The 14,670-nt window shown below is 40.7% G+C and overlaps 4 protein-coding genes across 4 annotated transcripts; all 4 read right to left on the reverse strand.

The window, feature by feature from the left end:
• Positions 1-54: 54 nt before the first annotated feature.
• On the reverse strand, positions 55-1,555 carry BCR41DRAFT_324584 (Spo7-like protein-domain-containing protein). Its single transcript, XM_022021551.1, has 4 exons — positions 1,080-1,555; positions 804-871; positions 553-662; positions 55-459 (listed from the first exon to the last, which is right to left on the reverse strand). The coding sequence occupies exons 1-4, from the start codon at positions 1,279-1,281 to the stop codon at positions 114-116; spliced, it is 726 nt and encodes a 241-aa protein (XP_021879842.1). The 5' UTR covers positions 1,282-1,555; the 3' UTR covers positions 55-113.
• Positions 1,556-2,707: 1,152 nt separating this feature from the next.
• On the reverse strand, positions 2,708-4,850 carry BCR41DRAFT_423454 (heme peroxidase). Its single transcript, XM_022030303.1, has 3 exons — positions 4,584-4,850; positions 3,500-3,855; positions 2,708-3,372 (listed from the first exon to the last, which is right to left on the reverse strand). Exons 1-3 carry the CDS (start codon positions 4,786-4,788, stop codon positions 2,851-2,853), a joined length of 1,083 nt encoding a protein of 360 aa, XP_021879843.1. The 5' UTR covers positions 4,789-4,850; the 3' UTR covers positions 2,708-2,850.
• A 622-nt stretch (positions 4,851-5,472) lies between these two features.
• On the reverse strand, positions 5,473-8,596 carry BCR41DRAFT_423455 (hypothetical protein; the record flags this gene model as incomplete). Its single annotated transcript, XM_022030304.1, has 7 exons — positions 5,473-5,797; positions 5,875-6,430; positions 6,550-6,919; positions 7,092-7,353; positions 7,564-7,658; positions 7,771-7,909; positions 8,358-8,596. The coding sequence occupies 7 exons, from the start codon at positions 8,594-8,596 to the stop codon at positions 5,473-5,475; spliced, it is 1,986 nt and encodes a 661-aa protein (XP_021879844.1).
• A 1,513-nt stretch (positions 8,597-10,109) lies between these two features.
• BCR41DRAFT_356875 (Gti1/Pac2 family-domain-containing protein) lies at positions 10,110-11,903 on the reverse strand. Its single transcript, XM_022024742.1, has 5 exons — positions 11,548-11,903; positions 11,264-11,512; positions 11,186-11,198; positions 10,914-11,066; positions 10,110-10,422 (listed from the first exon to the last, which is right to left on the reverse strand). The coding sequence occupies exons 1-5, from the start codon at positions 11,779-11,781 to the stop codon at positions 10,127-10,129; spliced, it is 945 nt and encodes a 314-aa protein (XP_021879845.1). The 5' UTR covers positions 11,782-11,903; the 3' UTR covers positions 10,110-10,126.
• Positions 11,904-14,670: the final 2,767 nt, after the last annotated feature.

Raw genomic sequence — 14,670 nt, forward strand, 5'->3', positions numbered from 1 at the left:
TACAGAATGCTCCATCAAAATCACGTGTAAATTCAACGGCTGATGTGACAAATTCATTTTTATTCACAAACTAGTTGGAAGAGGCGCTCTTGCCCTACTTCCTTCTGATCTTGTCAACGATGAAATCCCATAGTTGAGCGTGGGCCTGAATCTGATCCAGATGCAGATCCCCCACCGCCTCCTGCCATTCTTCTTGCTCTAGAAGATGGCTGTAGTCTTTTGCCCTGACTACTTGTCCTTGATACGGTTGGCCCTGATGCAGCGCTACTTGACCCTGACTTAGCTGCTAGAGCCGCTGCTCGCTTTTCTGATCTGCGCTTAAAGTAACTAGCCTTGTAGGCACTGAATCCCTCTTGAAATTTCTTGGGCACTTTCCGAAAAAATGACAGCTCAGGTCGATTATCACGGTTAAAATGCATATTAAAGATGCGAAGAACTCTGTTACATTGCGGAACGAATCTAATTTAACGACCACACGGAAAAAGTAAGAATCACTATTCTATTATTTAAACAAAAGCTGCCAAATGGTGATATCTTGGGTTCTCTACGTACTTTGAAGAGTATCCTAGTTTTTCAGAGTACATTCCAGTAGCAAAGAAGAGAAATAGCGTCGTTACAGAAAGAAGCAAGAAGAATTTGTGTAGTAGATGAATATAGTATATCTACATTGAAAATACGAGAATAAACAACAGTTAATGAATCTTCTATTTAAACAGATGAAAAATGTTTTTGAGAAGTAGACTCACAATGCATTTAATTAGTATGATTCAGCGTGAACTGTGTCATCCTTTCAACACTTGTACCTGACTAGGTTGATAAAACGTGGCAAAGGCGCAATATGCAATCAAAACAATCAAGCAACCCAAGAATGCTATAAAACAATAATAATATTATATTATTAAAAAATACGCGTGAAAGAACCAGAGAAAGAGTCATTCAAATATTGATTGCATCCTGCAACCGAATCTCTTTTCCAATTCCAAAAGGGGGGAAGTGGAAGGAAGAAGGAGAGAAAGAGAATAGAGGCAGGCGGGTATACGAGTTATGAATAAGAGATTATCTTGTTACACGCGGCGTACCTTCATATTTCTGCTGCCGCTTCTTAAGCCTAAACATATTCAGCTTGAGCCGTTCCTCAAAGATCAAAAGATCCCGATATGTAACCGACGATGCATGAAGACTATTGAACTGCTCTTCCGAAACCTTCTCTTCAGGTGGTGAGGATGCTGGCGTCGCCTCCAACACTTGAGTCACTGGTGAAAAATCCTGGGGCGCTGACATAATTGAATCCTCTTTCCCTCCTTTTTTTTTTTCTCCGTGCTTAAGGTCCCAAAGGTAAAGGTATGAATAAAAATAGACAGTGTATGTGTGTGTACAAAAGGCGGGGTGGAGCCGATATTATTAATATAAAGCTCCCAAATCATTCATGCAGGCTAACCAACGAGTGCCGAATGTTAATATAATACTATTGATGCCAAGGTCTTTTTGAGTAGATTAAATAATGACAGAAACAAGCTTCTATTGAAAATGATGAAATAAGAAATGTAGAGGAATGAGAGGGCCCGCTTGCTTACATGGACGCTTCCCTTTCTTGTGCCGAAATGCATCACGTGCGCACTCAACAGGAAGCACTTGCGCCACCAACTCACAGTTAATATATATATATATATATATTAGAACACAAAAATGACGATAGCAAAGGAGCCTTCTCAGCAGTCCAGGGTTTTTGTCACGGGTTGGTGTCAAAAATATAGTCAGAACTAGAAGGGATATTTTCAATACCTTTCTAATATTTGAAGCATGTAGACCTGCCAAGAATATCCAGGAAATTGGGAGGGTTTTGGAACGGACGCTGCCAAAGTCAGTGCTAACTGGAACCAAAGATACCACGTTTATAAGTAAACACACAGACGGGTGCGAACTGCATTGAGCGTAAAGACGATTTCCTAGGACCTATCATGGGACAACGACAGGCAGCCGATGTGAAGGAGATCAGTATAGAAGCTAACCAAGCAATCGACCGCAGCTGGGAGGGACATCACTTTTTTGATAGTTATGGACCATGGCAAAAGATGTGAACAAGGCGTCGTATGGCGAGAGTATATATGATGCGATTAAAGTTGATCGCGTGAAAATGTTCTCCATCCCAAGGCTATTGGATACTCCATCTCTGGGCACATCATCAGAAAAAAAAAATACTGTCGTTCCTGTACTAAAGCGCCCCGATATCGACTATGGATTTGGGTAGAGTGTCTGATCAAGGTTCTATATAATAACAAGCTCTGCAAATGATTTCACTGTCAGCAATGCAGGGATCCGTTGTAGGATTAGATCAGCGTGAAGGTGTTTGTAAATACGTTCATGGCTGGTTAAACACGCTTCAACAAGCCGTCAATAACGACCTTTCTTGCTTTCGAGTATATTTGTCTTGAGTGAAGAATATACTCCCTTCACGAAGCTTGGACCTGACCATTGGCTGACATCTAAGAGATTCTTCCGAAACACTCGACTAGAAATCGTCGTCATTGCTATTGCTCAGATCATTGGATTAGCTTTACTGCTACAAATATTTTCACAGATGTCGGAAACAACCATTCAATCGACGCAATGTAAACCTTTTCATGTATTTTATGTGTGCAGCTGAAAGAAGTGAAGAGATTTCTACTTCAGAGAGAATGTCAATTTTAAATTCTTTCTTTCTATGAGGCTGGCTTCTTTATTTTGAAATGATGCGAAATAGGCATAAATAATAGTAGTCTATGAATATGTGAGGAAGAGATGGAGTCTGTGAAAGATCTATAAAATAAGCTTTGCACTGTACGAGTTTTTTCTATATGAGATTTTTTTTTTTTAGGCGTTGGTAGGCTTGAATTGGTAGACCTTAGTGTTCTCATCAAAGTTGACACCGAGCTCAAACAGCTTCTGAGCAGCCTTTGCAAAGTCGTCAAAGAATTTCTTCTCGTCCTTGGCATAGATTTCGACCCACTTGCGGAATTCCTTATCCTTAGCCATGGCCATATCTGCAGGCAACATCATCAATGATTTGGATTCCTTGTCCTCGTACTGCTTGGGACCCTTCCACTTCTTTTCAGTCCAGGTACGACCCAAGAGTTCAGTGTAGAAGGCATTGGTGAAAACTGTGGGTGAGGCTGTCCATGGACCATCGAAACCAGAGCGATCGGTGTGGCAGCGACCCATAGCGTGTGCTCCCAAAAGAGCGACAATCTCCTGATCGTTGAAGCCCATCTTGTAGAAGATATCGCGAGAGTGCTGGCCATCAGGTCTAGAAGCATCAGGGAGACGACCATCTGGAGGGCAATGGTTTTCTTCACCATCGACACGACCGGGTCTCCAGTTGATAGTGGGACCGCCCTACATGAGAAAAAGTAGGAAGGGAGGAAGAGAAAAGAACACAGGATTGGTCAGCCATCGTTTTACCTTAGACATTATTGTCGTACATCCTCTATATCAATCATGTCAGTTTTCTTTTTAAGCCTACCGCCTCCTGGATAGCAGCAACACCTGCCAAAGTCCAGAGATCACCATAAGAAATCTCAGGGAACTGGTCCTTGACACGGTTCAAACGCTCGCGAGCAATTCCGAGACCAGCGTTGGCACCGTGGCCAGCTTCGGGCTTGAAGCGCATGGTAGCGTAGTTGGAGCCACCATCTTTGTTGTTGATGTCAAAGGTACCGGAGGCGTGCCATGCAAGACGAAGGAAGACTGGACCATATGAGCCATCATCGTAGTTATCATCTTCAATGAGGGCAGCAATGGCGTTGTAGACCTTCTGGTAATCAAGAGGCTCCTTGGGCTTCTCAGCAGTAGCGGCTGCGACCTTAGGAAGCGAAGAATCTGAGAGTTTTGTTGAAACGGATTTGAATTTCAAAACAAAGTTAGTGACCAGGAAAATATCAGAAAAGGAGCAACGCCTCCGAGATGAGATGGGAAAAGTAAAAGATATTAATATTCCCGAAATGCATTCAAAAGTGAACACGGAACAGGGAACAGTGAACAGGGAACAGGGAAAGATAAATATATAAAATAAGATATGGTGACTGGAGTACAAATGTTTGATCAACTCCTACTTGGAATAAAGATACTTTTGTAGTCTGGTGTAGTATAGAGTTACAAGAGATGGGTTGATACACAATGGATAACAAGATCAGTCATGTAACCATCTTACTCAACAAAATACAAAATTCTTCCTCCCTCTTCCGATCGAAGGCATAAGAAAATTTAAACTTTGCCCCGAAGAGTTTCTGCCTCCAACTGCACACAGTTTCTTCCCCATATGACAACGTTAAGAAAAAAAAAAAAAGACAGCACTCAAGTTCAGGTTGGGAAGATAAGAGCTGAAGTGTATAGAAATAACTTTTTCTTCGTTCTTTTATGTTTCAAAATTATTCTTTTCTTGGTGTCCAAGACGCGAATCTCGGATTTTTAGGCACTGCGCAGCAGAGGGGTAAAAAAAATTTAAACTACTCTGTCCACGGGGAGATTGGTGCCTGAATTATTGCTGTTATTTTTTTTTTTTTTTTCTTTTTTTGTAATCTCTCCACTATGATCCTATACAAACTTACTTTCATTCTCAAGATAAAGGTGATAGCCAGCAGCACCAACTCCAGCACCAAGGACAGCAAAAGCTAACTTGGAGCCGAAACCACTAGAGGGAGCAGAAGCTTGGGAAGAATAGGCACGGGTGGCAACACGAGCCGAGGTTGTGAAAGCTGCGCGGCGAGCAACAATTGCCAAGGGAGCTCGGAGGAGAACACGGGATCCGATCATATTTATGTAGAGTGGAGTGAGGATTCGAAGGGAGAAGGTGACGATGAGGTGAAGGAATGAGATGAGTAAAAAAAAAAAAGAGAGAGAAAGAGAAAGATGAGCAAGTCAAAACTTTTAGTTTTTATACACAAGAGCGGGGAGACATGAGATTCTCCTCGACAAGTCCGAGAGGACAACAGTGAAAGTATCCGAAAACCCGAGAGAGCCCTCTCTGTGCCAGACAACGCGCGGATGGCTTAGATCCTTTTTTTTTTTCCCTTCAGACAAACTTGATCACATGGCCATCCCTACACTCTTCTTTCATTCTTAATCTCATATCAGTTAATTAACAGTTTTGCGTCTATGGAAGACGATCATGTTAGGTGGAGCACTACACCACAGTGCTATTGCAGGTCCGACATACGCCACTAAATTAAGCGATTTCCTGAACTGAGATGTCTGTGCGCTGTAACTGCGCAGTCGTTCAGACAAAATGGCCGCTGCAGGTACGCCATTTTTTTTTAGCACAGACAACAGTTATTTCTTTAATAATATACAATGGTGGTTTGTCTAATGTGGCAAAAAATATATAAAAAAATTCTTAAAAAAAAAAAAAAAAAAAAAAAAAAAAAAAGAGAAAGAAAGGAAAAAAAAAAAAAAAGAAAAAATCATGAAATGAAACTATATTACAAGTGAGATGCTGTTTCAACCACCGCGGCGTGCGCCTCGTCCTCGAGCTTGGTTGAAATGAGATGTGGTATTAAGCCCCTTGGGTCCTAAATGGATCGTCTGCGGCTGCTGTTGCTGTTGCTGTTGATATTGTCCATTGCTTAATGTTCGGTTAGAGCTTGTAGAACCACTGACTGTCGAAGATACTCCTCCGCGGGCCTCCATATCTCTTAGACTCGCTCTCAATGCTGCGTCAAGGTCATAGGAGCCATCTATGGATGCTGAATTCGGCGTTGACGTCGATCCTGACGGTGCGCCCGATCCAGGCCTCGCACGGAATCCGCTTTGTCCATTACTCCCACTATTACCACCATTGAGTGTTAGACTCGTAGGATTTCCTAATCCCGAATTAAAAGCATTCACAGAAGCTGACATTACTGTTGGTGAAGAAAATAGTGTTCCCGATGACGAGGAATGTTGACTCGAGTGCTTGTGGTGAGTTTTGAAGTGGGATCCACCACTGCCTGTACCATTAGAGCAGAATGTTGGCTACTGCTATTGTTGTTTACGGATGAAGCTGGTCCTGGATGAATGAACTGTGAAAGCACGCCCGGAGTCGAAAACCCGTTCAAGGAGCTATGCTTGCTGAGGGTCGATTTAACATTACTGATAGACCCTGAACTGGCTAGCCAGGACGACCGTGAAGGAGTATCAGTAGTAGGAGTTGAGGGTACGGATGCGGACTGAGTAGATTGACGTGAAAATGCCTGTTGTTGTTGTTGCTGCTGTGGCGATCCACGGAAAGAGGGACCTTGTGTTTGTACTGGAGAAGGTGATGGTGCATCCATTTTCCTCTGATACTCTACCAGTGATTGGAATAGGATTGCAACCTCTTGACTCTTGCAAACTGAACACAAAAACTCTGCAAAGCATGATAATATCCTGCGATAGTGATAGCCCCACTCCGTAGAAGCGATTGCAAGAAGACACACAACTATGATGTAAAGTAGAGCAACAATAATTTCTCTTAATACCTTTATATATATATATATCCTTTTATCTTTAATAAATTACTTAAAATTAACATGTGAAAGGTTTGGAAACTTACCATACGGACGACGCGAGCTTGCCCAACCTTATCGTCCACTAGTTCGCAGCATCGGATTGCGTTTTCAATATAAGCGTGAAGAAAGCGAGGTGAAAGTGTTGTGGCTCCAGTCAATCGATTCACTACCTCTAGTGAATGAAGAGTTAATCGTTTGGCGTGGGTCATCGTGTCCAAGTATGCATCTACGATCGAAGGCTCCGGACTGCTAAAATTGCTACTCTTTGCACTAATTTTGCCTGGGGTTCCAGTATTGCCGTTAAGTTTTGATGCTGTCCCAGAAATATCGGTTCCATCCAGATCCGATGAAAGTTGAATCAAATACAACAGCAAATTAAACGCGATCGATGGATTATTATCAACGATCCCTGGAAGAGTCTCGGAGGTGGAAGTGGGATGTGAACTTTGGTAGAGTTCGTATTAAACTGAGAAAGCATAAACTGCGTATTGGCCATAAAAAAAAAAAAAAAAAAAAAAAATAGGTCAACAAATAAAGCCTTTGGTATTTTAAATTATTGTTTCATCCGAACAAGATGTCGATGCCATGTACCTGCTCTTGATCAAACGTCAGTGGTTGCACAGCAGCCTGTTCCATGATGGCGTTTAGCTGTTGGCGATTGACAGTAACCTCTACAGGCTTTTTAACTCTAACATTGACTTTTGCTGGCGCAGGGGCTGCATCCTCTGCATCCTGAAAATGCTTCTCAGCTTCAATTTCCCATTCTTCAAGCTCTTCTTCCTCGTCCTCTCCGTTATTATTATTATCATCATTATTTTGTATTTGGTTTGTGGCCAAAGAACTGACGTAGATTCTCTGTTAAACCGTTGTTTGCTCCCGGTTGTCCTATGATAGCTGTAGAGCTCCCGTCGTCTCCATGTTGTTCTCTCTTGAATGAATATCCTGAGCCATCCAACTTGTCCAGCAAGTTTAATGATTCCCAGACTTCCTTATGGTGACCCGCTTTTTGGCGTCCAACACTTTCCCAACCTAATCCTAGGGTGACTTGCTCCTCCAGTGGTACTTCTGGAAGAAATCTTCCAAACGCTGAAAGTTTATTTGCTTTGATTCGACCTCATGTGCGATTGTGATTAGCTCTGAAGGAGTACTGGGAGCTAGCTATCATGTTTAATACATAATGAGGAAGACAACTTAATAAACCATATGTAATTTTCGGTATTGCATCTCTCAATTATGGACAGGAAATAACATCCATGGTCTGATTTATTACCTCTTCTCCATCGCCACTGAGGATCACACTGACGACAAAGCGCTCTGGCCGCTGCTGTTCATCTTGTAGAGATGTGGTATAAATGTCCATGAAAAGACAAAGGAATGGATTCTGATGGATCGGAAAGCGGCTGTACAAACTGTAGAGCAAATACAAAGACGTTATTCGGATCTTGAGCGGCTATGATCAGATACCAAAACAAAAACAAAAAAGTTGGTAAATTTTAATGTTAAAAGTAATGAAATAAAAACCAGGTCCGCTATACAAGTTGAGCAAAACAGGAAATGAGAGAAAAAGAAAACGTCTAAATTTGAGGTTGATGACCGTTGACATAGCGTGCATGTAAACAAAAAAAAAAGCCTTTCCAATCTCAGAAATCAAACAAACTTGATGATTTCCTCATGATTCACACATATCAATAATTATCATCATCATTATGCGAGCGAATATATAGAACGATAAGGAAAGATACAAATATAATGCAAATGTAAGAGATATCTCAATTTCAAGCCAACCAACTGAATATCATGATTGTTAGGTCAGGTAAACGATGAATGGATCTGGATAGTGAGAATAGTTTTTTTTACCTCTGAAGCCACAAGATCTTTCTGGTTGGCACTAGTGTTCTTCTCCGTTCCTGTAGAAATGCTCGTATCCGTTCCTGAACAGACTCGACAGCGTTCAAAACATCCATGAGTGCACATCCTGCCTTGAACTGCCGATTCGCCGCTAAAGTCTGTGAAAATTCGAGCGCACTCTGCTGAAGCACTTGGTCGAGATGATTCCCGAGAAAGGTTGCAAGCTCCTGCGATGGCACTGTAATCATCGTCCACAGTTATGGGTAAGTGGTCAACCAATACACAAAAAATATGAAAAATTGGAAAGAGAAAGCTTAGCACTGATAAAAGAGGTGCGTTTGCAAATATGTGCTTGGTAATCTCGATAATTATAATAAAGTGCAAAGGCTACGACGAATTGATATGCGCCTGTTACGAACTGTGGTGCCTGGCCGTATATGTTTTTTTCGGGGGCTGAAATGGAGTGTATTGTTTTGTTTAAAAAAGATGATCTCGATCTCAACGTGATAGCTCCTTAGACCTTTGTTATTGTACTATCGCTGTTCCTGTTGTTGTTGCTGCTGGGACTTTTGCTGGGTAAACTGAGTAGGTCCGTTGGATAAAAATACGAATATTAAAAAAAAAAAAAAAAAAAAAAAAAAAGATTGCTTTTGATAGTTTTTTGTTTTGAGGTTGTGGCAGAGGAAAAAAAAAAGAGTGAATGTGAATGTATTAAAGCCTAGATGAAGTATTGTTCGCTTGTGCTTGCTTGTGCTTGCTTGCTTGTGCTTGCTTGTGCTTGCTTGCTTGTGCTTGCTTGTACTTGCTTGTGTTTAATCAATATCCAAAGGTAAATGAGAGTTGCGGAAGAAAGGACGACTTGAATATGCAGTAAAAGATAGAATGTTTTGCGGGTAATGGGGGATGTGATTGAGAGTATGTTGTTGATTTAAAAATGAAGAAAAGAAAGAAAGAAAAAAAGAAAAAAATAAAAAATAAAAAAAAAAGAGAGAGAGAGAGAGAGAGAAGAGAGAGAGAAGAGAGAGAGAGAGAGAGAGATGGAAAAAGATGTGATGTGATAGTTTGTGATGTGTACGTGTATATTTATATATGTTTTGTTCAAGTCGCAGGGCTAAAGGCTGAAGATTACTTGCTGTTTTGCTTTCTTTTCTAAAGTGTAATTCTATTGAAGAGAAAAAGGGGAGAAGTGATGGGGAGATGAATGTTTTCAAAGTGAGTAGAACTATAGATGGACGGATGATGCAGTAAAATAGCGTGTTGTTTACGCACTTTTTTTTTTCTTCAAATTGAATGGGAAAAATAGGAAGGTGGTAAAGGAGGTTGTTCTGAATTGTTATATAATCAAATCAAATAAAAAAGAGGAAACAGCAGTTTGTGAAGCACATGTGAGAGTGAAGGAAAGGGGAGTCAAAAAAAAGAGGTGCGTAAGGAATATGTATTTCATTCACCTATTACACAGCGCCAAGTGGCTTTTTCAAATTAATCGCGTTCATTAACATCAAACCTGAATCACAGTCACAAGCAGATCTGGGAGGCAGAATTCTGGTCCAAAAACAAAGAGCTCATGCATGAATTTGATATACCACAATTTCAGGAGCTTTCATCGTGTGGACTAATTTCCTCAGCTCTGCTGGATCTTTCCGTTATTCCAGAACAACTACGCCTCAGAAACCATAGCTGGCATAACATTCTAAGAAACTTTGCTCTGTTTATTTCACAAACTATTTTTTAATTAATTTTTTTTAAGAAAAAAAACCCCCTCCACGTGGTTTTGTATATCAAGAAGAGTCGTTGCGTGGACCACGTTGCTGGCTGGGATGATCCATAGTGGGTCCTAAGCTAGCAGGGGCAGTCGTTGTAGAATAAGATGGGTAATTAAAGTCACTCCAGCCTTGCGTACTTGGCGGTGGCTGTGTATTTTGATAGTGCTGGTGATGCTGCTGCTGCTGATGTGTATGCTGTGGCTGCTGTGGCATCTGAGAGTGGTTATTATTAATATCCGAGGGAGCGCCACCAAATGTATTAGCGCCGCTCGTTGGACTGGAGACTGATATCCCATTGTAAGCCCAAAATCCTGAGGATTAGGACCAGGGGTTGTGGGACTGGCTGGCATCATGGGCCCGGCGAGCCACCATTATACTGGCTTGATGAAAGATGCCGTTGATGAGACATTATGTGTGGTGACTGCTGTTGCTGATGGTGATGATGATATGTCGGACCCTGTTGCGGAGAAACCGGAGGGTTGAGACGAAGGAGACTGACCTGAATATGTTAAAAGCTCTTGGCTGCGAGACATGTATCGGAGCGAGGATGGTGATTCCGGAAGCGCGCTGGAACTACTGTTACTATTAGAGGCAGAATTGTATCCAGCGTTGGCCGAGAAGTATGAAGTACTATTTGTAAGGATGCTGGGTATGCCGCTGCGACTGTTGCTGTAAATGGTGTCGATGCTGTTGATGTGCTCCACCAAGATGTGATTGAATGGATTGATAAGCTCCTTGCTGAGAGTGCACCGAATGAGTAGATTGCTGATGATAAGATTTGATAAAGGGCTCATAGCTGAACTCTCTGTAATATCTGTCTCGATTCTTAGATTCAAATTATTGTGGCCAAAGGTAACAGGTGAGAAATCATTATTTGGGCCGACTGTGTGCTCAAAGGACCCGCTAACAGGCCTAGAGTGTTGATTTTGAGCAGATGATCCAGGCTTGTTAAGGACTTTATTAAATTATTATGCAGAAAAAGAAAAAAAGAATAAATCATGTTAATGCTCGCGGATGAATTGAAATAAGGCACTCTGCTAGACGTCCATAGAATCAAGTGTGCTGTTTTCTTACGTTCATATGGTTGCTCTACAGTAGGGGGATACGAAAGTTTTGTTTGATTAAAAACTCCGGACTGATCTCAAGGCCTACCAACTCGGGCACAGACGAAGGAGTACGAAGTCTCCCTCCTAGAACGTCTTCCCTGGAATAGTACGAGATCATATGCTGAGGGACACCATTGACAACGATGGACATGGTCTTCTTGATCAAACCGTTTTTCTTGAAGTGATAAGAATTCGTTAGAGATCCAACAAGCGCGCGTTCCTTGCTTTTTTCGACCGCAGACTCTATGTCACTTGGACTAGAGCGGGAGGCTCGCTCGGAAGGCGGGTATCCTTCCTGCCGTTGCTACGCTTGTCTAGCTCGCGGTAGACTAGAAAGTTCCCAAGGATTCGCGAGGGTGACCAGATAAGACCATCAGTCCAACGTTTAATACCCGATTCACGCTCATCAAAGACAAAGACGGTTCCCGACTGGACTATACGGCGCTCTTTCTCCTGAAGGCGGCGACAAATGCGAGGCAGAAGGCCTCGACGACACGCTTCAAAGATAAGGAGTGTGTCTTGGGTCGTCTCGACATAACCGTGAAATGTCTCGACAATACTCATAATAAATCTGATAAGGACCAGGTTTTAAACAGATAGGGTTGATTGGAAAACTCTCTTGGAGGGACTGCAGATGAGAAAGGTGAATGGATGAGGAAATGAGATTCTGTTAGCGTCTGATGAGGACTGGAAAGTGAGCGCGCGGTGCGTATGGTGACATTACGACTCACATATTACACACTCAGCTCCATTTTTCTCAATGTAATGTTATTTATTATTTATATCAGTTTTTTTAATACTTCTCCCAAAGGTCCCTTTTTTTTTTTTTTTTTTTTTTTTTTTTGGGTTGTCACCCATCTTATCCCTGTCCGCGTCCCTCCCAACGTTCATTTATTTTTTTAAGGGACCATAAGATGCCTCCAACCACCAATATTTTTCTGTTCCAACCGAAAAACAAGCTCAGTTACGTCTTTCTTTGGATCATTTCGTAAAAGACAGAGATCGACAGTGCATCATACATAAGCATAATTAAAGGCTTAAATTACAATGAAGACTACAGCCGGACAGCTCAATGTTCTTTCGATCTGGAAGTGGTTGTTCAAAATAAAAAGAAGTAATAAAGAAAAAAAAAGAAAAGAAAAGAAAAAAAAGAGTGACAGAAATAATATGGCAGCGGCGTGTGTTGGGCTAGTCTCCCTGATTATTTTTTTTTTCTTTTTTTTTTTTTTTTTTTTTTGTGTTTTTGGAGCGGAGAGAAACGATGACATGTTGGCCTTTTGGTGTCAGTAAGGAGAAGCAATACGTCTCACAATGCGCTCTTAACTCTTCTTTTTCCCTAATGGTCCTTCCTGTACCCGCATTATTGTATATCATTGCATGAACAAGAGCTCCCTGATCTTCCGTAAAAAAGAAAAAAAAAAAACAGAAATAAAGAAATAAATAAATAAAGTAAAAATAAAGAGGGTAGTGGTGTGTTCATAAAGGACATTGAAGCACAAATAAAAAACAATATTTTGGCAAAGAGCAATCCCCGCTTCGACCATGCGGACAAAAAAAAAAGGGAGTATGGCTAGGGATAAAAAAAAAAAAAAAAAAAAAAAAAAAAAAGATCCACAAAAAATAAATGGGTCCCGAAAGAATAGAAACACTTATAGATACCCATAAAGAGATAGGGAGAGATATAGTGTGGAGCGCATAAAAAAAGATTCTCGACGGGAAAGAAATATGCATTTTAGTCCGAAAGACACGCCGTAATGGATATGCTTCTGTGTGATAGTGTGATAGTGTGATAGTGTGATGGTGTGATAAAGTTACCAAGGACAATGCGGAGCAATTGTAAAAATGCCACGAAAGCTTATAAATTCAGTTCAGTGTCCTTTTGCGCTGCCTCCAGCGATGAGCCTATGAAATGGCTACAGATGTGCTTATTGTACTGTACTACGGTTCACTTATTTGCAAATACGTAACTGAACAGGGCCAATGGCCATACGTGCAAATATGAAAAGGGCGCGGGAGGGATGAGGATAAAATAAACAATGTGTGAACCAACCTGAGCAAAGTACTTTGATTTGCAGCTTTGTTTGTTCAAAGGATGACAATCAATTCAATACAAATTTAGGGGGAGATTCAGAAAAAAAAAAAAAGAAAGTGCTCTTTTTAAATACTTTAATTCAGCCTTGATCTTGTTGCGAGCGTAAAAATTTTAGGGTAAAAATTTCTTGCAAGAACAAGTCCAGAAAACCAAAAGTGTGGAATGAGAGGACTTTTAGGAATGAGCAAAACGATGAGATGCAATGAGAGGAATGGATGAGGGCACTTGTAGGAAACAAGAAATAAAATAAAAAAGAAAAGACTTTTTTGATGTATTAAAGCCGCTTTTCTTTTTCATTTGTTTTTTTTTAGATAAACAATGGGTCTTGTGGATCAGATCTTTGTGCGTTAAATATTCTAACGGTGCAGCGAAAAGAAGAAGATAATGGTGAAGCACTGTGAAGTACTCACCGTTATTGTAATCAACACGAATCAATGAGGAGAGCAATAGAAGGAGGAGTAAGGTTCGATGTCAAGAACAATGAGATTATGAAGAGAAAAGGTTTTAACGAGAAGGTTTAGAAAGTGTAAATGTTCGATGCAACAACAACAAAAAAATAAAAAGAATTAGAAAAAGCTTGAAAAGCCTAAAAACTGAAAAAGAAAAAAAAAAGAAAAAAAAAAAAAAGGAAAGATGGAGAAAGAAGTAAAAGAAAAGATCACACCAATACTCCAAAGAACAATGTCTAGTTAAAAAAAAAAAAAAAAAAAAAAAAAGGACCTCAATGTTCCGTGTATGAGGATGAGAGAGAATGGAAGTGGGACCTGCATGGTTCGGTCCGCCCTAACTTTCTTTATTACTCTCACCCAAGTAACCTAATTGCTAAAGAAAAACGACAAGATTAAGGTCCTTTGCAGGAAAAGCAGGTAAGTCCGACACCGACCTTGCCCTACTCAAGAAATTCTGTACATCCATAACTCCCCGTGGAAACCTTCCTTCAATGGTTTTCTAAGCTCTTTATTGTTTCACTTTATCTGGTGTTTGATTCGTAGTCTTTGATGTCATACCTTTCTCCTTTCTTCCACACTTGTGATCCTTAAAAAAAAAGGAGATGGTGTCTGTATTTAATATTTTGATGTTAGGAAAGATGTTCGAATGATTTTTTCTCTCTTTCTTTCTTCAAAATACGCGCAGGCATGTGCTTCGTTCTTAGAAATAGTGTTTGTCTTTAATGACCCTTGCGTTGTGCAGCATTACATTATTCCCTACACTCTATTGACGTCCCTTTTTTATGTGTATGCCAAATCTGTCTTTAATCAACGGATATCAGTTTAACAAGAAAGCATTAGGCAAAAAAAAAAAAAAAAAAAAAAAGAAGGATCCATATTCAAGACCAGGTAACACACATTGATGAATAATGC

The sequence above is a fragment of the Lobosporangium transversale genome (assembly GCF_002105155.1).
Source record: "Lobosporangium transversale strain NRRL 3116 chromosome Unknown BCR41scaffold_27, whole genome shotgun sequence".
In the NCBI taxonomy this organism is placed as follows: Eukaryota; Fungi; Mortierellomycota; class Mortierellomycetes; order Mortierellales; family Mortierellaceae; genus Lobosporangium; species Lobosporangium transversale.

Coding starts and splice junctions, on each gene's coding strand:
- BCR41DRAFT_324584 (XM_022021551.1), bottom strand. CDS start 1,281: ATGTCAGCGCCCCAGGATTTTTCACCAGTGACTCAAGTGTTGGAGGCG. Junction 872..1,079: donor GCGGCAGCAGAAATATGAAG/GTACGCCGCGTG, acceptor ATTGTTTTATAG/CATTCTTGGGTTGCTTGATT. Junction 663..803: donor CGTTTTATCAACCTAGTCAG/GTACAAGTGTTG, acceptor TTTTCAATGTAG/ATATACTATATTCATCTACT.
- BCR41DRAFT_423454 (XM_022030303.1), bottom strand. CDS start 4,788: ATGATCGGATCCCGTGTTCTCCTCCGAGCTCCCTTGGCAATTGTTGCT. Junction 3,856..4,583: donor CCTTTATCTTGAGAATGAAA/GTAAGTTTGTAT, acceptor CAAAACTCTCAG/ATTCTTCGCTTCCTAAGGTC. Junction 3,373..3,499: donor TTGCTGCTATCCAGGAGGCG/GTAGGCTTAAAA, acceptor TTTCTCATGTAG/GGCGGTCCCACTATCAACTG.
- BCR41DRAFT_356875 (XM_022024742.1), bottom strand. CDS start 11,781: ATGAGTATTGTCGAGACATTTCACGGTTATGTCGAGACGACCCAAGAC. Junction 11,513..11,547: donor GAATCCTTGGGAACTTTCTA/GTCTACCGCGAG, acceptor TAGCAACGGCAG/GAAGGATACCCGCCTTCCGA. Junction 10,423..10,913: donor CGAGACAGATATTACAGAGA/GTTCAGCTATGA, acceptor CCTAATCCTCAG/GATTTTGGGCTTACAATGGG.